The sequence below is a fragment of the Palaemon carinicauda genome, chromosome 17 (genome assembly GCF_036898095.1).
Source record: "Palaemon carinicauda isolate YSFRI2023 chromosome 17, ASM3689809v2, whole genome shotgun sequence".
Classification (NCBI taxonomy): Eukaryota; Metazoa; Arthropoda; class Malacostraca; order Decapoda; family Palaemonidae; genus Palaemon; species Palaemon carinicauda.
The window spans coordinates 48,164,784-48,189,619 of NC_090741.1; the positions used below are offsets into that span (position 1 = coordinate 48,164,784).

General features: G+C 36.9%; 1 protein-coding gene across 1 annotated transcript in view; it reads left to right on the plus strand.

The window, feature by feature from the left end:
• sti (sticky) overlaps positions 1-24,836 on the plus strand; it is a 103,784-nt gene that overhangs the window by 40,696 nt on the left and 38,252 nt on the right. The window contains exons 13-27 of the mRNA XM_068390971.1: positions 1,888-2,019; positions 4,012-4,362; positions 6,581-6,673; positions 7,102-7,279; positions 8,966-9,180; positions 10,651-10,782; positions 11,566-11,682; positions 13,502-13,615; positions 14,327-14,455; positions 16,053-16,150; positions 16,701-16,920; positions 17,526-17,734; positions 20,819-20,960; positions 21,666-21,837; positions 24,637-24,814. Of these exons, the coding sequence (XP_068247072.1) occupies positions 1,888-2,019; positions 4,012-4,362; positions 6,581-6,673; positions 7,102-7,279; positions 8,966-9,180; positions 10,651-10,782; positions 11,566-11,682; positions 13,502-13,615; positions 14,327-14,455; positions 16,053-16,150; positions 16,701-16,920; positions 17,526-17,734; positions 20,819-20,960; positions 21,666-21,837; positions 24,637-24,814 (2,480 nt within the window). The remainder of the gene's footprint in view (positions 1-1,887; positions 2,020-4,011; positions 4,363-6,580; positions 6,674-7,101; positions 7,280-8,965; positions 9,181-10,650; positions 10,783-11,565; positions 11,683-13,501; positions 13,616-14,326; positions 14,456-16,052; positions 16,151-16,700; positions 16,921-17,525; positions 17,735-20,818; positions 20,961-21,665; positions 21,838-24,636; positions 24,815-24,836) is intronic.

Below are 24,836 nucleotides of genomic sequence, written 5' to 3' on the forward strand. Positions count from 1 at the left end.
TGTGCTTGGCCTCAGCTAAAAGAGTCAGTGAGCTTCATGCCTTCAGCAAGAACATCGGTTTTTCGACAGAAAAAGCCACTTGTTCTCTTCAACTTGGTTTCCTAGCCAAGAATGAACTGCCTTCTCGTCCTTGGCCTAAATCTTTTGATATTCCTAGCTTATCAAAGATCGTAGGCAACGAGTTAGAGAGAGTATTATGCCCCGTTAGAGCTCTTAAGTTCTATTTAGCTCGTACTAAGCCTTAAGAGGTAAATCTGAAGCGTTATGGTGTTCGGTTAAGAAACCATCCTTACCTATGTCAAAGAATGCTTTGTCATATTTTATCAGATTGTTAATACGAGAAGCTCATTCACACTTGAGTGAGGAAGACCGATGTTTGCTTAAGGTTAAGACGCACGAGATTAGAGCTATAGCAACTTCCGTGGCCTTCAAGCAAAATAGATCTCTGCAAAGTATCATGGACGCGACCTTTTGGAGAAGCAAGTCAGTGTTCGCGTCATTTTACTTGAAAGATCTCCAGACTCTTTACAAGGACTGCTACACACTGGGTCCATTCGTAGCAGCGAGTGCAGTAGTGGGTGAGGGCTCAACCACTACACTTCCCTAATTCCATATCCTTTAAATCTGTCTCTTGAAATGTTTTTAATTTTGTTTTTATGGGTTGTTCGGAAGGCTAAGAAGCCTTTCGCATCCTGGTTGATTTGGCGGGTGGTCAAAGTCATTTCTTGAGAGCGCCCAGATTAGGGGTTTGATGAGGTCCTGTTGTATGGGTTGCAGCCCTTGATACTTCAGCTCCTGGGAGTCTGTCAGCATCCTAAGAGGATCGCTGGGCTCCGTGAGGAAGACAGACATACAAGGCTGAGTAATCGTCTAAGTCAACTTCCTTACCAGGTACCTATTTATTTTGGTTTTGTTATATTGATAACTGTCAAAATGAAAACTCTTAGCTTATACGCTGTAAACATATTAACTCTGGTCCCTACCCACCTCCTTGGGTGTGAATCAGCTATTATATATTCACCGGCTAAGTTAAATATTTAAAAATATTTTAATTATAAAATAAATTTTTGAATATACTGTACTTACCCGGTGAATATATAAATTAAATGACCCTCCCTTCCTCCCCAATAGAGACGCAGCGGGACGAGAAGAATTGAAGGTTTTGTTTACATACAAGAGTGGTATCTGGCCGACAGTTGGCGCTGGTGGGCACACCCGCAACCTGCATAGCGATCGCTCGCGAGTTTTTTGAGTATGTTATCTGTCGAGCCGCAGAGTTGCAGCTATTATATATTCACCGGGTAAGTATATTCAAAAATTTATTTTATAATTAAAATATCATTTTTATTAATTCCATGATTTTAGTAGATTCTGGTATTCAAAGAAAGTTTATAATAACACGTTTTTCTTATGATTAGTATAATTTATCCAAATTTGTGTTAAAATATATGAAAAGTTACAAATTTATGCACCGTGCATCCAAAAGCAAGCTCCTGTCATTGACTCCAGCAGGTGTTATTAAATTTAGATTTATCAACACGATACTTTATAATATATTTATTCTTTAACATTTTTTATTGACATTGGTAATTATTTGAAAACGATGATATTCGGACAAAAACACTTCCATCCAATCGGCTATTAGGAAACTTTTCCGAGCTAAAAGGGCACCCTTGCAAGTTGGTGCAAATCTGTCTTGCTAAAAAAAATTGATTACTGTATACAGTAGTTTGCTTGATATACTATAATAAATGTAATTTTCTTCCTTATTTCTTTACCCTAATCCTTTTTGCCATTTATCTGTATTCCTTTGTTTGAGATATTTATGGGTCTATATGTTGAAGTTAAAACATAAGCACTTTAAAATTAAATTATTTAATACTACAGGCTTACCGAGATGAATGTGAGATGGTTCAGTCGCTGCACAAGGAAGCTCTTGCTGAATTGGCAAAGAGAGAGGAGATATTCAGGAAGGTGGGAATGGAAAATCAAAAACTCAAGAAGATGCTTCAAGAAAAGGTGAGTTCATCCATCATTAGTGTGCTTTAGAGAAGGCTTCAATAAAATTAAAGGAAAGGTCCTTGTTTGCTTAAATGGTAAAAAGAGTTTGTGCAGTTTTACTCTTCGTCCGTTATTTCTGGGCTCCGACCCGTGTCGCCCAGTGAGAAAGATACAGCTCGGGCTACCCTCAAGATCTGGATTGACGGGTTCGCCTGCAACGTGAAGGCCACACAGCCTTATATCCTCTCTGAGGAATGGTGTTCCCGTCTCTACCCCCATGCTAAAACTTCACCTGCGGTCCCCAAAGAATTGGCGGATCCTTTCATCGAGAGGTTCGAATCCCTTCTTCCGGCCCCGGACGAAGAAGAGACGGGCGGCACCCTAACTGAAGACGTCTCTACCCTCAACCTCGATGTGGAATCCATGGCTCTTGACGATCCCGACGCAGGTAGGGACGTAGGTGAGTCAGGTGGTTCCCGGGCTAAGATTCCTATCCCTAGCCCGGCTTTCTCTTCTCCTTCAGATCACTCTTCTTTTCGAGGTTTTCCGGGGACAACCGGGACTGGTCTCAATCCCCGGCCTGTTATCCCTAAGGTGAAGGCTCATCGTAAGAATTTATATACGACCCACAAGTCTTCCAAGGACCACAGGTAGAGACGGGAACACCATTCCTCAGAGAGGATATAAGGCTGTGTGGCCTTCACGTTGCGGGCGAACCCGTCAATCCAGATCTTGAGGGTAGCCCGAGCTGTATCTTTTTCACTGGCGACACGGGTCTCTCGCCCAGAAATAGATTTTTCCTTCGTCAAAATCCCTTTTTTTTCCCTTCCCATATAGGTATACCATTTTCCTTTACTTTATATGCTTGAGTTTTCACCTCTTTTAGGAGCAAACGCTTGACCTACATTGTGTGAAAGTCTGGAAATACAACTCCGTCATCTTATTCAGTTAATGGTTATTGATATTTTTTGTAATGATTGGTGAAAGTAATTAAAAAGGTCATTATTCTTACAATGTCAGATTTCTTCATAAAATATTCACTCTTGATTTAAGTGTTTAAATACTTTTGATTATCTTTTGGCATTTATGGAATATTTTATTCAAATTTAAACATATCAAGAGTGGAAGCTAACCTATCATTATATATGGGCTAAAGATGAGCGACTCTGTGTTTTGGCCAATACCTTTGTTATTAGATAAAAGTTGGATACGCTCAAAGTGTAACACTTTAGGAGGCTCAATAGCTGTATAAACTATATCTTTCATCCTATAGATTTATTTTCAAAGTAAAGCACACCATGTGTACTTTTCTTAGCTTTTTTAATTCTAATATTTTTGCTTCTAATTGCAGTTGACTTTTACTGTACTTTAATATCCCACTTAATGTGAGTTCCGAGTTTAAAGTTGTCAATCCTTAAGTATTAAATACAAAAATGAATCTACTTTACACCATTTTACCCTACTTTATGTTGGTCTATATGTTATAAAATGACAATGAACTGTACTAAATAGTAATATACTCTACTTTGTCTCACATGGAAGTTTATTAATATAGGTATCTATTTTTATAAAGTGATACCAGGTTGTAAGTACTTATTATTTGTTCAGTACCTGTATAGGGAGCATAAAAGTCACTTAGTCGGGCCAAAATCCTATATCCAAAATCTACTGACATTTGGTCTCTTAAAACCAATGCACATTTTCGAGAGTTGTCTCATGATCTCATGTAACTGCGTCCAGTAGTCTAGTGAAATAAGTTTATGTAGTATTGCTATATTTCTCTTTTACATTCTCTTTCTTCAAGATTTGAGCTTTTTTTACCATTCATTTCCACATAAATTTTCTCTACATTTTCCCTCTTTGTGAAATAAGTTTATTTAGTATTGCCCTATTTCTCTTTTACATTCTTTTCTTCAAGATTTGAGCTTTATTTTACCATTCATTACCACATAAATTTTCTCTACATTTTCCCTCTTTGAAGATCATTCACATATAATCTTGTTTTCACAGGAAAAGGTCGACTTAGAAAAGTCAAGAGAAGTCATAGAAAAAGACTGTCTTGGTAATTGCCAGGCAGCTGCAGAAAGCCAGAAGAGACTTGAAAAACTGATCAGTGAAGAAAAGCAGAGGAAGGACGAATTGAATTTGAAAAATGAAGCTCTAAAGGCAGAGAAAACAAAGATCGCAGCTCATCTAGACGAAACCCTGATTAATATCGAAAAAATGAAGAGCGAAAACAGTTTTTTGAATGAAGGCAAGAAGCTTTTAGAAAAACAAGTCTTGGAACTAGAAACGGAAGTGAAGAACATCCAGGAGAAATTGTTAGACGCTGAAAAGGAAATGCAAATTGCCAAAGAACAGGTGAGAGTTCAAGTTGTTTGATTGCTTGGGTTCTTGGTAGAAGCTAATGTTTAGAGGTTTTTATTAATGATTAGTATGATATTTAACGTTGAGTTCTGGTCAATTAAAAATGTACACGGTTATTCTGAATAACAAGAGTTCTTTTAAATGGTTTTATTTTTTTCAATATTTTTTTATGGTACTATAATATCTATCATGATCTATTCATACCCTATTTTTCATTAAAATATAGTGAGGGATTATTTACTTTCTATATCGAGTGGAATATTACAACACATCAGAGTATGTGCTTCATTTTGACTATATATGTATTGCAAGTTCCAATAATTCAACAGTAGTTTTTGTATAAACATTTCAAGGATCTTAGAGGCAGAGGAGGGAGAGGTAGAAGACATGGCTGTTACCACTATGGGGTTCCATTCCTCCAGCCCGAGCACCGGTGAGAGGATGCCTAAAGTGCAGGTGATAGAGATGGGAGTTCCTAGGGGCCGAACTTTGGACGATCTCAGTCCCCCTAAGTGGGATACCATGTCTTGTTCACGCTCTCTCCCTTTCCCTTGACACAACGTCCAGTGATGTGTTCCTTAGCGAAGGGATCAGCAAAGGATCTCGTCCTTCGGGCAGGAGTCTGACCCTATTGAAGAAGTGCGCTCTCCAAGAGATCCTCGATGGATCCCTAGGCTTTTACAGTCATCTCTTTATTGTAGAATAGTCATCTCGAGGCTGGAGAGGCAGAAATGGTCAGAAAGGCGGTCAGACCGAAGGACTTGATGATCACACTGAATATCAAAGAAGGAAATACCTACATTTCATCCTTCACAACAGAATATAACAGTTCCAGGTGCTGTGCTTCAACCTGTCCAGTCGCCCAAGTGTTCACGAGGGTGTTCATTCTAGTATCAACCTAGGCCTATGCCAACAGCATTCGTTTCCTTTGATATCTAGATGATTGGTTGATTCTCGCTAACTCAGTGGAGATCCTTCTCTTACACTGAGACAGACTTCTTGCTTTTTGTCACGATCTGGGGATCGTTATAAGTTTCGGAAGTCCCCTCTCCAACTATCATAAGAACTGGCATACCTTGGTATGCGGATAGACACCCAAAAAGGCAACGTTTTCCATCCCAAAGCAGAATAGAGACATTCAAGGAAACGGGCTATCCTTCATCTTGCAAGATTCGCTGCAGGTTTGTCAGGGGCTTTGCTTGTTGGAACATTTGACCTCTGGAACGTCTAGTGCCCAATGGCCGTTTGCGCTTTTTATCTCTCCTGTGTCTAGTAAAATAGTTTTGGTCACAAAACAGGGATCCTCCGGACCTCCCAGTTCTCATAGGATTTGAGCAGAAGAGAGACCTGTGTTGGTGGGTTGCAGATACTAACCTTCTCGGGTTTATACGTTCAGAAGGGTTCCCAATTATGCGAAAAATTGGCCAAGCTACAGCCTTGCAGAACTGAAAAATTGCATATTTCAAAACATATTGGAACAACTCCATTAGGGCCAAGGCAAACTGCAATTTACCCAGTCATACTCTTAACCACCCATTTTCAATACTTTATATGTACTCTTCTATATTTTTTCTAATATGAAATTGTTCTTATGAATGAATGAAATATTTAAAAAGTTTTAAAATTTTAATTACTTGAAAAAGTTTAAAATTACACCAGGGATGGATGTAAATCATCATCAGCATCATCTCCTCCTATGCCTATTGACGCAAAGGGCCTCAGATAGATTTTGCCAGTCTTTTCTATCTTGTGCTATGCTAAAAACATATACAGTACATACATATACCAAGGCACTTCCCCCAATTTTGGGGGGTAGCCGACATCAACAAATGAAACAAAAACAAAAAAGGGGACCTCTACTCTCTACGTTCCTCCAGCCTAACAAGGGAGGAGGAACGTAGAGAGTAGAGGTCCCCTTTTTTGTTTTTGTTTCATTTGTTGATGTCGGCAAATGAAACAAAAACAAAAAAGGGGACCTCTAAAAACATATATCCTTTGTAAAGAACTCAGGTTTGTATAGTTAGGAAAAATACAAATTACTTCCAGTGCTAATCTGTGTTTACATTAAAATCCTTAGTTTTATGTACTTTTTTCAAGAGCAGAGGATTTGTTTTGAAAATTAATGCTATGCTGTATTTACACTGAAAATGTCATTCAAGTTTTTATTTAAACAATTTATATACAACACCATTCAGAATCGGTTCTTTTCCAGGAGGGACTAGAAAGGAAGAACCATGTCAAAGCGTTGGAAGATCACTTAAAAGAAGAGAAGAGAGAATGTGCAGCATTGCGAAAGGAATTAAAGGTGGGCCATTAGCATTCTTGATACCATAGTTCTGAGCACACATCATTTGGTGTTGCAAGCAAGATTAATTAATTTGGATTTCTTTACACTTATTGCTAGTCTTTTATATCAGATTTAATGGTTTTGCACTATACTGTATTCTAATGTAAGTGTTCACATTTACTGCATAGTGTATTATTGAATTTAAAAATAATTTTGTAAGACTTCTAAGCAATAGGTAGTGCAAATCGATTACTTAGTATTCATGCATAATTCTGTTGGTTATTTGCAACTTCTACCATCTGGGATTTGATAATCTCTGCCCTTTTTCTATAAATTTTAAAGTAAAATAGCATTTATTTTTAAGTCATTGATACATATTGATCCATAAGTCATATAGAAACGTATCTAGATTTTTTATTGTTTATTTACCCAATTTGTGGCTCTAGGCTGTAACAGATCAGCTGAATGAATCCAGGAGTAGTCTTGCATCCTTGGATTCCTCTAGCGTTCAAAAAGAAGAGGAGCACACTGTCAAGATTCGAGAGCTCGATCGAGAGCTTAAGAGAACAATGGCAGATAAAGTCAATCTTCAGAGTCAACTGTCAACAGTCAGAACCAGAGAAGGTTGGTATTTCTTAATTCAACATGTATGATTCTATTTTAACCCTTTTACCCCCAAAGGACGTACTGGTACGTTTCACAAAACCCATCCCTTTACCCCCATGGACGTACCGGTACGTCCTTGCAAAAAAATGCTATAAAATTTTTTTTTTCCTTTTTTTGATAATTTTTTGAAAAAATTCAGGCATTTTCCAAGAGAATGAGACCAACTTGACCTCTCTCTGACAGAAATTAAGCCTGTTAGAGGAATTTAAAAAAAATATACTGCAAAATGTGCTGGGAAAAAAATAAACCCTTGGGGGTTAAGGGTTGGAAATTTCCAAAGAGCCTGGGGGTAAAAGGGTTGAGTATTGTTGAATATGCAGTTTCCCTTTTTCGGGAAATGTTAGTTGTGCCAACTCTTGATTTCCACCAAGTATCTTAAGACTTCCAGTGCTGTAAACTATTGTTCTTGCACACATACAAACCATTCGTTCTTTACTGTAGGAGAAGGAGAAAAGTGAAAGCTGAAATAAGACAGTGAAAAATTTTGACGAGGTATGGTCACAGCTCAGAGAAGTCCAGCTCATGGCTCATGTACCGTCGATTACACGAGCCCTGCTGTTCGTTGATGGGTGTTCTTCACTCGTAGCTCACGAGGTGTAGAGATCGGGACATAAGCACCAGTGCTAAGTCATATATCCCTTGGTTAAGTTTCCTGCCAGTGGGGACAGGAACTTCCTCCCTCCTAAGGATAAGCTTCTATGTAAAGAACGAAGGGTTTGTGTGCGTGTAGGAACTAATGACAAAATTTTTAGATTTATTTTTCCTAACTACAAACCTAAGTTCTTTGCTTAAATCTGCCTGCCATCTGTAACCCCCAATGTTAGGCTGCAATCCAATTGAGATTACAGTGAAATGCTGGGTGGGCGGTTGCCTCCCGCTACCGGTAAGGTGATTACCTGCTGTTTGTTGTTTACCGTTACCGTTACCGATCCCATAATCCACCAGGATCGTAGGGGCGCTGCATGGTGGAACACCGCAATAGGAGCTTCCACTTGTCACGGTTGTGTCCGAGTGCCTGGGTCTGGGCGAAGGTTTTTCCTGTCCATTCAGAAATGTTGTCGGTCCACCTCTTTCTCTGCCGACCTCTTCTCCTCTTCCCCTGAACTGTTCCCTGGAGAATTGTCTTGGACAGGCTGCTTGATCTTGTTGTGTGGCCATACCATTTTAGTTTTCTCCTCTTCACTGTGGACAGCAGATCTTCATAGCGTCCTAAGTGTTGTCTCACTCTTCTGTTGACTTCTTCATTTGTGACATGTTGTTTAGTCCCCATTAAGTTTTAACTGCCTTTGCTGTTTTACTTCTCTATAGTAAAGAACAAAGGTTTATGTAGTTAGGAAAAACACAAATTATTGTAAAATTTGTCATTTTGGATAAATAGCAACGAAGGTTTTCTGTTTACACCTGGCTGAAAAAGGATTCCTATGAAATGTGATGTAAATGATATATGTCATTGGAAAGCAAAGGAAAACTATAAAGCAGAATATAACATGAAAAAAGTAAAATGATATAATAATGCTAACAAATATAATATTTGCATCATATCTATTTAGGTCATATTTTTTTTTAAAGTTGTAAGACTTTTAGGCTACTGATATTGGCTTTAACTTTACATGGATTTGAAATAACTTTTATATATTTTAACAGGCGAACATCAAGCAAAAATAGCAGAACTGGAACTTCTCCTGAAGAAGTTGAATGAGACTATCCAGAATTTGGAAAATAAAAAATCATCCACGGAAGCAATCGAGGAAACTTACCAAACAAAGATCCAACTCCTTGAAACTCAGCTGAGTTCTGCACAGGCAGCTCATGGCCAAGATAAAGAAAAGTTGCAGAAGATTTCAGAAGAACTGCAAGAGGTGATTATTGATGGTGACCTTATTTTTTGCGTGCTAGTGCAATACAGTACTGTACCATACTGTCTATTACTATACTTATTATTGCAATAATGTTGGAGTTTTTGTTTTACAGTTATTGTTATCCCTTTTACCCCCAAAGGACTACTGGTACGTTTCACAAAAGCCATCCCTTTACCCCCATGGACGTACCAGTACGTCCTTGCAAAAAAATGCTATAAAAATTTTTCTTTTCATATTTTGGATAATTTTTTAAGAAAATTCAGGCATTTTCCAAGAGAATGAGACCAACCTGACCTCTCTATGACAAAAATTAAGGCTGTTAGAGCAATTAAAAAAATATATACTGCAAAATGTGCTGGGAAAAAAATAACCCCCTGGGGCTTTAGGGTTGGAAATTTCCAAATAGCCTGGGGGTAAAAGGGTTATTTTCCTGATTATTATTCCTGTTTAAAACCAAGCTGTAATTTTTGTAAGAAAAGCGGTGTGTTGCAAGTCCAAAAGCCCTAATGGGGAAGACAGCCCAGAACAGTAAAGAATCGAAGAAATAAAGATTAAGTGAAAGCTAAATTAAAAAATCAATCAAGATATATACCAATATTGAATTGATAATACAGATTAACTAAGAAAGGAGAGAGATATCATTCTGGTCAATTAAAAGATCCTTTCCACTAAGTTTGCACTTTTCAACTTCCACTAATTTATGTAGCGTATTTCATTAGAAAGATTTCACAATTATAAAATTAGAGTTGAAAAATATTTGTAAATTATTCTAGTCTATTTCTAAGCTCTGAACTTGAGCGATAGCTTTTGTGACGTTCACCATAAACGTAATTAAAACATTTCATCTCAATACAGAAAAGCGTCCTTATAGTTCAGCTCTTTGCTTGTATACTGACAAGATATTAACCCTCTCACTGCTATTGATGACTTAGTCAAAATTTTAAAAAGGAAACTTTTAAAATCACCCAAACTTTAAAAAATTGGTATTTAAAGTTAAGGTCTTGATCAAGGCTTTCCAGTAAATATCGACAAGCTATAATTTGTGTGGTCTTGAAATATTTTTCTACATCTGAATTTTTTTTAATTCACCTCTGGCAATGAAAGAGTTAGTATATAACCAATACTTGAAAGTGCACTGTGACATAATCCGCTCATTACTGGAGAAGCACAATAATTACAAATGTAGTTCATGCGAGAGCAAATTTAAAGCTCACTGCAATTCAAACTTATGTAAATTACCTCATTGAAAACTGGATTTCTGGGACAGATAATTTGTGTATTCATATGTGAGAATGGAATCAATATATTTTAAGGTATAAGGATTTTGGAAAGTTCCATATTATGGCTAATGAGACACAGAAAGTATTAAGTACTTACTTTTGTGTCCAGTAGTAATATTGTAAGATTTGCAAGTTCTTAACTTTTAAAAATATATTATTTTAGTGTAATCTCTAAATTAAACATTTTCAGATTAAACAGGAGTTGTCCGACAGCAAGCTCGATATTCGTGTTGCAGAGCGAGAAGCAAAATCAGCTCAAGATACAATATCATATCTGAGAGAAAAAGCAAAAGAACATCGCAGTCAGCTTGCGGAAAAGGATGTAAGTCCTCTTTCTTTTAGCTTGTATGTATAGCATGAAAAACAGTGCAGTACACTATATAATTTGTAGTAACTGTTTGATTATTTAAGGTATTTGGCTGTACTGTACCAGAAAAATATTGTATTTGTAGTCTAATTGCCATTTTCTTTGTAAGCGTTCATGTCCCTGCTGCGTAGAGTGGTAAAGGTCTTGAATATTCATCGTAAGATTGTCCATTGAAAAAAAGACCTTGTTCGATGTGGTCTGGTTTTCGTAACAAACAAGTAAATAGAAGCAAAACAAAACCACACTTGGAGTAGGAAATAATTGGACAACTCTATCAAATCCTTAATATTGAAGTTGTCAGGCTAGAAAAAGAAAAATCATTGTTGCCTGTTTAAAAAAGCAAGAGTCTGGACACTAGATAACAGTTCCTCTTGTGAGAATGAAAGAGTGGTTGGATAACATGAGCAAGCTTAGGGCTAAAGTATAGACATGTAGCCCTACATTTAGAGTGCATAATAATTTTAGTATGATAAGAGAATTGAAAATTAACAGTAAACTAGTTGTATATCTAGATGTAATTTCTTATTTCTCAGGAACTTGTAAAATTTACTTATTGTAGCAAAACTATATTAGATTTTTTCATTACATTCTGTAAATAAAATGTAAGGTTTTATATATTTGCTGATGGAAAAAAATATGATCTGTTACATAGTTATTGATTGGTAAAAGTAAGTGTATTTACTACATTATACTTATTTGATATCCTTTTACTAAATATTTAATTTTCCTTATTTTAAGGAGTCAATAAAAGCCCTAAACGAGAAAGCCGATGTTCTTCAAGCAAGCATTGAAAAGTTAGAAAATACCATCAAAGCATTAGAAGAAGAGAATGGAAAGCAAAAACATGCTCACGAGGTAAAGTACTAATTTTTCATTTTAAGTTTGTGGAGAAACTTGAAGAGAGAACCTATCATGAGGCAAACTACAATAACTAAAAAGTGTACTTGCTATAATGCCAATAATTTCTAATCTTACTTATACAGGATATGAATGTGTTGAGGTGGTTTGGCCATGTTGAGAGAATGGAAAATGGCTGTCTGCTAAAGAAGGTGATGATTGCAAGAGTTGATGGGAGAAGTACGAGAGGAAGGCCAAGGTTTGGGTGGATGGATGGAGTGAAGGAAGCTCTGGGTGATAGGAGGGTAGATGTGAGCGAGGCAAGAGAGCGTGCTAGAAATAGGAATGAATGGCGAGCGATTGTGACGCAGTTCTGGTAGGCCCTGCTGCTGCCTCCGGTGCCTTAGATGACCGCGGAGGTAACAGCAGTAGGGGATTCAGCATTATGAAGCTTCATCTGTGGTGGATAATGTGGGAGGGTGGGCTGTGACACCCTAGCAGTACCAGCTGAACTCGGCTGAGTCCCTGGTTAGGCTGGGAGGAACGTAGAGAGTAGAGGTCCCCTTTTTGTTTTTGTTTCTTTGTTGATGTCGGCTACCCCCCAGAATTGGGGGAAGTGCCTTGGTATATGTATGTATGTATGTACTTATACAGGTGTTACAAGGCTGAAAGATAGCTGAGAGAGACATTTTTGGAATGTTTATGTAACATTGATAATTTTTCATACTGAGAAATTGTTAGCTGTCTGTAGGATTCAGTTAACTTAGGTATACACAATATTTAAAAGTTTGTTTGAGCCTGGAATGGTTTAGTTTAGACACCTGGTAAGTTACAATCAGTTAACCCTTTTACCCCCAAAGGACGTACTGGTACGTTTCACAAAACCCATCCCTTTACCCCCATGGACGTACCGGTACGTCATTGCAAAAAACTGCTATAGAATTTTTTTTTTCATATTTCTTATAATTTTTTGAGAAAATTCAGGCATTTTCCAAGAGAATGAGACCAACCTGACCTCTCTGACAAAAATTAAGGCTGTTAGAGCAATTTAAAAAATAATATACTGCAAAATGTGCTGGGGAAAAAATAACCCCTTGGGGGTTAAGGGTTGGAAATTTCCAAAGAGCCTGGGGGTAAAAGGGTTAAGCATTGTTTTTATGTCACCTTTATCCTTGGCTTGCTTTGGTTTAGAGTTGGTATCTCTTCCTTATCTTGAGCTGCACTTTTCACCTGAATTCTTTAGTTCAGATCTTCACACTGGGCCTCTCTTCATCATTTCCATGGCCTTTTTGCTGTTAATTCCATAAATAGTGCTATGTATACAGACTATTTTTCCCTTCCCATCAGGTACTCAAGCCATCTGTTTTTGAGATCCCAGCTCAATATGCAGCTTTTAAACACTTAATGCTTTTGAGAGTAGAAGTAAAGGTCTTTTAATTTGCATTATAGAATTTTTCTTTTAGTTAAACACTGGGATAATTTTATTTAGTAACAGTTTAATATGAGGAACTTGTTACATTGAAAGAAATTTTTTTTTATTGTGTTTTCTCCTATACATCATAAGGAAGCAGTTATTTTTACTTGTCATGATAATATTAATGGTAAATCTTCTGAAATAGGGCAAGGGTTCAGGATGTTTTGAATAAATACTTCTTTTCCAGTTTGCATCTGGAATCGTTCAGCATGTTAAGCTGGACTTGATTGCATTAATCATAAGTTTTCATTTATGGAAGTCATTACTTTTCCATTGTACAGTGTTTAATAAATACTATTCTTTATATTTTCCTTATGTGCAAATTACCTTGAAATTACTTGACCGAGATTCAATCTCTTTCAGGAAAATATTGCAACACTACAAGATAAGATTAAGGCCTTACAGGATGCTATCAAAGCATCTGGAGAAACTAAAAAGAAACTGAACGACGCTCTTCAGCTTTGCGATAAATTTAAGGTGAGGGGAATTTGTTTTATGACATTTCTCAAGTATTGTTTTTATTTACTAACTTTGTGCTGTAGAATATTAATAGTTTAGCATTAAGTTTAAGTAGCCATCAGTCTCCTGAGTCGTGATCCTCATTTTTCCCATGACATTGTTGTCAACTATGCTCCCTTTCTCCTTGTCTTTGTATAATGTACAAAAAGTTATTTGGAAGAATGAATTGTAATATGTTAAACCATTCTCTCCTGTTTATGGTTTATGTAACTTCTCCTTTCCTTTGCCTCTATCTTACTTTGCTTTTTCACAGCTCTTTAATTTATTTATACTTTATGTTCTGTGTGATTGAATCTTATATGTTAAACCATTCTTTTGTGTTTATGGTTTATGTAATTTCTTTCTTTTGCCTCTATCTTACTTTGCTTTTTCACAGCTCTTCTAATATATTTATATTTTATGTTCTGTGTGATTGAATCTTAGGAGCTTACTCTTCAAGTAAGTGTTTGATTGCCTATCTTAAAGATTAGTGCACATTATGAAAGGTTATTCTTATAATTCTGATTCTTCTTATAGTAGGGCATTGTTACCCATGACGACATTTTAAAGTTCTTCTACGGGTAATAATCAAATTAGATAAAACAAATTTATTGAATTTTATACATTTTCAGTCATTTTATTAGCTGTTCTGTTTTATAGTAGGTTGTTACACCTTATTTCTCTTTTCAGCTGGAGAAAAGAGGCTTGGAAAGTCAGATCAAGATGGCTGAAGCAAGTAAAGATGACATCAAGGAGGAAATTGAAGGATACAAAAAGGACATATTAGACTTGAATCAAAAGCTTCTCCATTCAGAGTCTGTAAGTAGTTGTTAATTATTTACAGTATTTTTTTTTTTAATATATCAATGTCAGTGGAAGGGTTTGTAGTAGGTTGGCCAGGGCACTAGCCAGCCGTTGAGATACTACCACTAAAGAGTTATGGGGTCCTTTGACTGGCCAGACAGTACTACATTGGATCCTACTCTCTGGTTATGGTTCCCTTTCCCTTTGCCTACACATACACAGAGTAGTCTGGCCTATTCTTTACAGATTCTGCTCTGTCCTCATACACCTGGCAACAGTGAGATTACCAAAAAAAAAAATTCTTCACCCAAGGGGTTAACTACTTCACTGTAATTGTTCAGTGGCTGCTTTCCTCTTGGTAAGGGTAGATGAGATTCTTTAGCTATGGCAAGCAGCTCTTCTAGGAGAAGGACAACAAAATCGAACCATTGTTCTCTAGTCTTTGGTAGTGCCATAACTTCTGTACTATGGTCTTCCACTGTCTTGAGTTAGAGTTCTTTTGCTTGAGGGTACACTCGGGCACTCTATTCTATATTCTATCTAATTTTTCTTCTTCTTGATTTGTTAGAATTTTTATAGTTTATATAGGAAATATTTTTGTTCCGATGCGATATACAAACCTCGTAATCATTTAACCCTTTTACTCCCAAAGGACGTACTGGTACGTTTCACAAAAGCCATCCCTTTACCTCCATGGACGTACCAGTACGTCCTTGCAAAAAAATGCTATAAAAATTTTATTTTAAATATTTTTTATATTTTTTTGAGAACATTCAGGCATTTTCCAAGAGAATGAGACCAACCTGACCTCTCTATGACAAAAATTAAGGCTGTTGAGCAATTTAAAAAACATATACTGCAAAATGTGCTGGGAAAAAAATAACCCCCTGGGGGTTAAGGGTTGGAAATTTCCAAATAGCCTGGGGGTAAAAGGGTTAATATAGGAATTTGCTTCAGCTCAGCTGAAACAGCTGAAGAGAAAGAAAACCAGGCAGTTGTGCTGATTGGTTGGCTGCGGTACCTCTGATTCACCTTCCAGGGCACGGTGTACCAGTTTAAAGTCCTGTGCTTCGGACTGTGCACAGCTCCCCAAGTGTTCACGCGAGTGTATGCATTTTGCGAGTTTCTTTCATTTTTCATACTTTGCACATGTTACTGTTGTTTACATTTTATTATGTTTTGGAAACCTTGATGTGAATGGTATCAAAGTAATTTTTTAACCCTTTTACCCCCAGGCTATTTGGAAATTTCCAACCCTTAACCCCCAAGGGGTTATTTTTATCCCAGCACATTTTGCAGTATATATTTTTTTAAATTGCTCTAACAGCCTTAATTTTTGTCATAGAGAGGTCAGGTTGGTCTCATTCTCTTGAAAATGCCTGAATATTCTCAAAAAATTATAAAAAATATGAAAATTTTTTTTTTATAGCATCTTTTTGCAAAGTCGTACCGGTACGTCCATGGGGGTAAAGGGATGGCTTTTGTGAAACGTACCAGTACGTCCTTTGGGGGTAAAAGGGTTAAAACATGCATTTGTTTGAATACAAGATATAATTTTTTGAATGATTTCAAATGTACTAATTCTCTGTAATAATTCTCTCTTTTTTTTTAGGTAATATCTCAGCTGAAGGAAGTTTGTTCAACACAAGATGAAGAACTCACAGAAATGATGTCTCTCCATGATAAAATGAAGGAACACGATGAAGAGAGGTAAGTTTGGCAAAGGTAATTGCATTGAATTACTGAAAGTCTTTTAAAATCTTTACACTTGTTCCTTAACATTTGCAGCAGTTAGGACACAGATACCTGCAAATTCAAGAAAAACCGCCATGGTTTGCCTACCGTATTAATATTTTTAGATCCCTTATCTCCTTTAAGGTCTTACAAAATAGCAGTATTTTACATTAAAATACCCCCAAAATATTCATAATCTGCAAATTTTAAGCCCTCGAATGGTAAAAGAAAACTACTGTATTCAAAGAGCTTTGGTAGTTGATGTCCTCTTGCTATAGATAGTTCAGTATGGTCCTCATATTATGTAACCTTCGTAGTAGTGAGGTGTTATGTTAGTAGAAGTCTATAAGAGAAAGACTGTGAGTTGGTTAACTTACTTACTTTTTTTTGTTGTTGTTGTTGTTGTTGTTGTTAATAAGAAGTATCTGAGGCTTAACCAGTGTTTGTTACGGCAATATCGTATAAGTTCATTAAGAGGTTCTTAATCAAAATATTTAATTTTGTTTCTTATTCACTCATTACATAGTGCCAGACTTCAAGAAGAGATTGAGAAATTGAAGGCCGAGGTAAAAGCTGCCAAGTGCAGTGTTAATGAAGAGAGATCACTGAAGTTCTTCCAAGAGAAGAAAGTGAAGGACTTGGAGACCCGAGTGGCATCAATTGATGAAGAGCATAATGAGCAAATTATGCAGCTGAACGATCAGTTGAAGGAATACACAGAAACCAATTCCGAACTTCATCTTCAGGTAAATGCCATAGCCTCTGTAACATGGTCTTCCACTTGAGGTAGAGTTCTCTTGCCTGAGGGTACGCTCGGGGACACTATTCTATCTTATTTCTGTTCCTCTTGTTATTTTGAAGTTTTTATTGTTTATATATGAAATATTTTAATATCATTCTTAAATATCTCTTGTAGTTTATATCATTTCCTTTCTTCACTGGGCTATTTTCCCTGTTGGGGCCCTTAGGCTTATAGCATCCTGCTTTTCCAACTAGGGTTGTAACTTAGTAATGATAATAAAATGGAAACCATAGATTTTGTTTCATGTTAGGTAATAAATAGTATAGCAATAGGCCATATTTACACACTTTAGTTTTTGGAAGTGCTGTATGTATTTTTTTGGCTAGGTTTAATTTTGTGTTTATTTATTCACTTCATTGTTTAGTTTTAGTAACGTTTAATTCTTTATCCTAATGATTGAAAATAGGATGAGCATACTCACAATTATTGCAGAGTAAGTTACTTTCATTTACTTTTGATTTTACTATATGCCATGGAGCAGATTAATGATATAGTAAAACAGTACTGTGAATTTATCTAAACATCCCAAATTGAACTTATTTTTTCAAGGTTGAAGGTTTGGAAAGAGATCTGGAAATTGCTCTGTCCACTCAAAGAAGCATTGAAAGGGATTTGGCATTGCTTCATGGTCACTACGATAGACTCAAGGAGGAGAGCGAGGGCCACATCAAGCACATTCACACACTCAAAGAGTCCAATTTCAACTTGACAGAGGGATTGGAAGAAGCCATATGTAAAGCTGAAGGATTTAAGAAGAGGTAGTGTAATTATGGCTCTTTGGATTGAAAGAATAACTTATAATTATAGTAATGGATAGAAATTAATCCTATTATAGATGGATATGGTTTTCTTATGAAATTATATGTACTCTGTTATGTGTCTTTTACTGTTTATTCTTATCATCTCAGTTTGTTTTCCTACTGGGTTGCTTTCCCTATTGTTATCCTTGGGCTTATAGCATTTTCCATTCCAGTTAGAATTCCAGGTGGGCTTTTTATGATGAGGTTATAAAGATAAACTGTTACATGTATATGGGTCTGGTAGAAATATGCTTGATCAGCCTAGGTTAGTCTATGCTGGCTTTGGAATATACTGATAATATTTTTCTGAATACTAGTACTTTATACTAAAATGTGGGAGGCAATTTCATATGTACCATCAGATACTGTTTCTTCCTACTCATGTAACAACCTTTCGCCCTATAGAATAGAAAATTTAATTAGTTGAGCTTAAAAAGCCATTAAAATTGTTAACGAGGTAGTTAATGACCATTGGTGAGCTCAGGTGAGTAGCTCCACCCACTCTACTGTCAAAGACTTCTCTATTGTCTAGCCGCAGCAAGTATGGTTGCACTTTTGCGCCTTATCCAAGGCCGTTTAATCTTTTTCTCATACATCTTATTTTGATCGATTGATATCGGAAGTGAGTATGGGACAATACATTGGTGTGGGAGAAATATTTCACACCCTAGTAGAAGTTGGATTATATAGGCATGCTGATAGGGACAGCAGCAGCAAGAGTCTTTTCACTGACTATTGTATAAGCAAGCTCAGAGGATACTTCCAGCTCTATGTTGGTAAGTCTTCTCTGCCATCTTTCCATGTTGGAGGAATCCATATCTCAGGGGAGTCACGTGCATTTCAACCAGGGATTCCTTCAGTGGTGTTTGAGGAAAACTGATTAGCTTCCAGAGATCCCCCCATTCTATCCTGTTCCAATGAGACATGGGGTACAGGCCAATCTATCCTGGTGGCTGGGCGAAGGAAATCTCATCAGGGTAATCTCTAGAAACATGTAACGGCTGTCAGGTGTGTCAAAGGAGGGGTGGAGGTTTCCCCTGGTAGCTTCATCATTTCAGATGTGTTGTCAGTACAAGTGAATCTTTTTAAATTTCTGAGTTACAAGTATTCCAAGAATTTTTGAGGAGGCACTCTGTGTTGATCTGCTACAACACCGCCTTAGTAGCTTCATCAAGAAGCAAGGTGTCACACTATCTTTTTGCAAGTCAACAAAGTGGAAGCACATCTGTAGGACATTTCATACTGTAGGGCTGTATGCAGTTTTCATTGGGGGAAGCCTACACCTTTCACTCATTCAGTCTTGATTCACCAGTTTATCAACCGAGTTTTGATCACATCAGGTCCTGGATGACCCTTGCTATGGGATGAAACATTTGTGACGTTACGCTCTATACTGTATGGGACATTGATACTGTTAAGCTGTATCTCTGAACTCCAATGTCATTAGATGGATCTATAAGAAGTAGTTTCCTACCATCCTTCCTTTACAAGTAGAAGGATGATTTCATTTCAGACTTCGTCTCCCCTTTTGGAAAGAAAGACTCCATCTTCAACGGTGTACCAGGTATTTTACCAAGTACTGGCTATTTCCTATCAACTTGCTAATCCCTATGATGGGCTAATTTTTTGGTTGCTGGTGACTCCCTCGCTCCTGTTCAGGACCATGGAGACTTGCATATTCAAATAAAAAAAAAAAAAAAAAAAAAAACAACCAGTTGAGTCTCTACCTAGCAATAAACTATCCTTCCAATTTTAAATGTTGAAAGAATTTTATGCGCTTAAGAAAAATTGACAAATTTTCAAAACGATATGTTTTTCATAGCTATAGAAACCTGATTCCTTTAAAGTTAAGTTTCCCATCTCAACCACCTCTCTCAGTAATGAGTCAAAAGTGAAGATTCTCTCATATGAGAGATGGCGGGGCGAAACGCCCTCTCTCGGCATCTGTCATTAACTACCTCATTGACGATATCAATGGCCATTCCAGCTCCATTAAAGACACTCCTATTTTAAAGGATCCAAGTTTGTTTAACTTAGAAAAATGGAAATTACATTTTAGAATTTTTAATATTTTTACCTGCAGCTTGTAACCTGAAAGTTATTGTATCGTAACATTTTAGCCTCTTTATTCAGGCAAGAAGACTTTTTGGGGAATGAAGACATCAACGGTAAAAAGATTTCTGGAGAAGAAATATATTACAGGCAAAAAGAATTCTAAGTGTAGAGTTTTAAATTTGGTATTGATGGGCATTCTCATTTCTATATTGTGGGGGTGGGGTGGGGGGGGGGGCCATTTAAATATTATGTGAAAGTAACTGTCAGTTTGAGGTTTTATGAAAGTGACAAGTGAAGTGGAAATTATATCTCATTTAAGAGATATATAATGTACATTATATGATATGGGTACTTTGAAGCTGAGATATTTATGGTTTAGTAAGTTTATTAACCCTTTTACCCCCAGGCTATTTGGAACTTTCCAACCCTTAACCCCCAGGGGTTATTTTTTTTTTCAAGCACATTTTGCAGTATATTTTTTTTTAAATTGCTCTAACAGCCTTAATTTTCGTCATAGAGAGGTCAGGTTGGTCTCATTCTCTTGGAAAATGCCTGAAGTTTCTCAAAAAATTATAAAAAATGTGCAAAAAAAAAAATGTAAATAGCAGTGTTTTGGAAGGACGTACAGGTACGTCCATGGGGGTAAAGGGATGAGTTTTGTGAAACGTACCAGTACGTCCTTTTGGGGGTAAAAGGGTTGAAAATGTTAGTCACTAAATTTAAAGTTGGGGAAACATGGTCTTACGGAAACAAGAAAAATCGAGCTAAATACACTAACCATAGACAGAGTTAAATGGCCATTTTTTCAAAGATTGTCTTCTTGACTGTACTTTATTTGTCATATTTGCTTTATACGTTTTGAATGAAAATATTGTCTATTTTTGCAAATGTGGAAAAGTAGAACCTTTTCTTTCAACACTGGCTTCTTTCACATCATTTACTTGTAAAGAAATGTATAATGCTTTTAATTCCCATTCTTTTTTTTAGGATTGAAGAAGTTGAAAGTTTAAAATCTGATATTGAGGCTCTTCACGAAGATGAGCGATTGAAAATGAAGAGTACTATTGATCAACAGGGAAAGCTTATTGACTTCTTGCAGACAAAAATAGACAACCCAAAGAAGAAAAAGGTAACATATGCAACTTATGCATTGCTTGGTTATCTAGTAATTGCTGCCTAACACATTGGCAGACTTTTCCAAGTATTTGTAGAAGTAAAGATTAGTGGGAATTATTCTACTCTACATGCTTTAGAGATTTCACATCCAAAATAATAAGCATTCCCAGGCAATCTCAAAAGAACATGTAAAATTAAAATCCCAATGGTTTTCAAAAGCATGTACATACATACATACATACATACATACATATACCAAGGCACTTCCCCCAATTTTGGGGGGTAGCCGACATTAACAAATGAAATAAAACAAAAAAGGGGACCTCTACTCTCTACGTTCTTCCAGCCTAACAAGGGACTCAACCGAGTTCAGCTGGTACTGCTGTGGCACCCTAGCAGTACCAGCTGAACTCGGTTGAGTCCCTTGTTAGGCTGGAGGAACGTAGAGAGTAGAGGTCCCCTTTTTTTTGTTTTGTTTCATTTGTTGATATCGGCTACCCCCCAAAATTGGGGGAAGTGCTTTGGTATATGTATGTATGTACATGCTTTTGAAAACCATTGGGATTTTTATTTTACATGTTCTTTTGAGAGTGGCTGGAAATGTTTGTTATTTTGGATGTGAAATCTCTTATTGCTATGTATTATTGGATGGAAGCAAACAAATTTGTCCCAATTATTCTTGAATATGTATGCTAATGTGCCTAAATTTCTCTTTCAGAAAATGAAGAGCAAGCTGTTTGGAAAGGAGAATAAAGAAAATACAGGTTATGTTATGCCTCATCAATATCACGAATTGGAAGATTTGCTTGTGCAGGAACGGTCAAACAATAGGAATCTTCATGAACAGATCACTAAAGCCCGAGCTGAGATAGTTGCCTTAAAGTCAAGCAGTAAGTCGTTATTATATACATTATTCAATATAGTCCTTAGTTTAACCTCTATATACACATACCAAGGCACTTCCTCTAATTTTGGGGGTTAGCCGACATCAAACAAATGAAACAAAAAAGGGGACGTCTCCTCTCTATGTTCCTCCCAGCCTGTTATTAACCTCTATATAATCTGAAAAATTTTGTTATTAATCATATTAATTGTTTATAATTTCTTTTAAAAAACATACCTTGATAAAGAACTTTGAATGCCCATAATATGAAAGAGTGTATATGTTTGTCATTTATTTTTATTTGTTTATTCAGTCTTCTAGGAATCTGTAAAATTGTTAACAAAGTTATAAATTCATTAATTTGGAAGTGGGAGGTTGCTCATAGCGTCTCCCTACAACACTACCAGTCGTGAAGTAAAGTAGTGGTTCTCTCACTTTCTCTCTACGATCGAGCCTTTCGCATTCATCTTGCTTACCCTTTTAGTGTGTAGCATTCTTGTCTTGTGGCTTTTTCCATAATTCACGGTCATTTGAGGGTCTACTCATTAACTGTGAGTTACAAGTTAGTGCTTGATGTGTCCTTCACATTTGTGCTAGATTTTTAAATAATTTCTGTGATAGCTTAATTGTGATCTTAAAGATCTTTCCAATAGCAATTTAAAGCTACCTAGGAATAATTATAGTTATTATTTGCCTCAAATTTCATACAGATTCACCTTTAAAAGTATTATATATATTGTCTCAAATACTGTAAAGTGCCTAACCTTAGTTACTTTTTGTTCCTACGTTGTACAAACTTTCATCTTTTAAAATAGGGAATGACTTTAGTGGAGCTGGAACAGCCGTAAAAATCTGTAAAGAGGTACTTAACGATAGGTCGTAAGTGCGGGCAAGTAGCCCCACCCACTGTCCTGTTAAATATTTCACTTTTGTCTTTGGATACGAGCACAAACATACTATTGCGTCCTATACAAAGTTGTTTAATCTTTTTCTCATACTTTTTAGTTTGAATAATTAATTTTGACTTTGTGTTAATGATCAATTGAAGCTTGAAATTGTGTGATTGTTCACAAATATCTCTCTGTTGGAAACTCTTCTTTGTAGACTGCCACTGGCAAGTTTAACTTAGGGAAGGCTTAGCTTTCCATGGGTCTTGCAGGTATGACCTTGATGTAAGTTTTGAGGGAGCTTTTAGGTAAGGCTACTTCACTTTCAGTATCCCCAGTGCCAGTAACCCAAGGGATATCGGTGATCCCCGCAGTACACCTCAAGCTAAAGAAACTAGCTAAGAAGGCTTCCTCCCCTGTGAAAGTGTTGAAACCAGAAGGTCATAGAGAACCTCTGAGAGGGGAAAAACCTGTTTGTGTTACTCCAGTGATTGTAGATTTAGTTATGTTCACCCTGTGCCTGTCACCCCAAGATCCATAGGTCCCGCACTCCCGGTACCAGTGACCCCAGACAATAAATCTGCATTACAAATGCCTACCAATTCCTGTGACTGACCCTCCAGTGGGGGAGCTTAATCATTGCTCAGACCCCAACAAATCTGCTTGCAGAACATTAGGGGAAAGTTTGTAAAAGGTAGAAGTGAATTTGCTCTTCATCCTCCTCCTCTTCTGATCGAAATTCTGTCCCATCTTCTAACAGGAAGAAGAAAAAAGTCTAAGAAGTCCAGGAAGATCATTTATTCCCAAGAATATGGTTCTTGACGACACTACCTCTCTCTTGCAGAAGATGTGGACAGCTCCTGGTGTTTCCCCAGGCTGGATATCTGGTGGCTGGCATGACTATCCATGTATTCTTGTTAGCTAAAGATACATGGCTCCATATAGACCAGTTATGAGAGGAGCTTAGGTGTATTTCTTCACCTTTTCTACCTGGATGGGGGAGTGTTATTCCCCTCTCTCTTTTGGATACTTGGTATCCCAAGTTAAGATGGCCCCTCATGAGTTGATGGTTAAAGTGACACTGCCCTGTGCGCATGGCATGAGTACCAGGCTGTAGATTACTCTCAGCCACACGCAACAGGGGGAAGATACTTTGTATATCACCTCCTGACTTGCAGAAGACTCACACTGTCTGATGGAAAGGCAGTGGCCTTTTTTATTATCACACCAAGCAACAAACTAGTGGGCTAGCTTGGTTTTGAAGAAGAGGGGCTCTGCTGTCTCAATTCTCAAACCAGTTGGTACAGAGGTATCACTTACGCTTCTGAACGTTTTTGGTGCGGGTGTCTACATCACTCCTGTGAGGAGTCTCAACTTTTAAAAGTAATTTGTATCTTAGTAAAACATACTTAGGTTAGTCTTTCCATCTCAACTAACCCCATCAGTCTTGAGTAGGCCAAGCTACTTGCCTGTGTTTGTCACCTGTCGTTAATGGCTGTTCCAGCTCCACTGAAGACATTCCCTATTTTAAAGGACTCAATTTTGTAATGCTAGAAAAAATAAAAAGAAATTATAAGGATTGTTAGATTTCAAAATATTGACATTCAGTTATGAATTTGCAAAGCCTGATATTGAAATATACTGTATAGTATATCAAACATGGAGAAAGGTGGTCAGAAGAATAACAAATACCAACATGGCATAGATACCTGTAGGAATTCCAAATAAATCTTGGAAAAGGGCAATAGACAAAGACATAGCTCTGATGCTGATGAGATTTAAAGAAGTTTGTACAGGGTAGAAGAGAGTGAAAAGACCTCATGTAAAAATGTTTGATGTGAACAATGATTTATTTTTTCCAGTTGATGATTGTAGGCTATCTCAAATTTAATCTTATTTGCACTTCCTCTCTTTTGCAGCTGGAACTATGGATAACAGATCCTTGTTGGGAACACCCAGCATTTCTCGAAAGCCGCTCATGTCATACAACTCGACTCCAAGCACGGCTCAGAGTAAAAAATCCATGCAGAATTCTGTTAGTTTTCCTAGTAGACAAGATAATTCCTTGAAGAGAATGCGTCACAATATTCCTCATCGGTTTGTATATTATCTTTCAGGT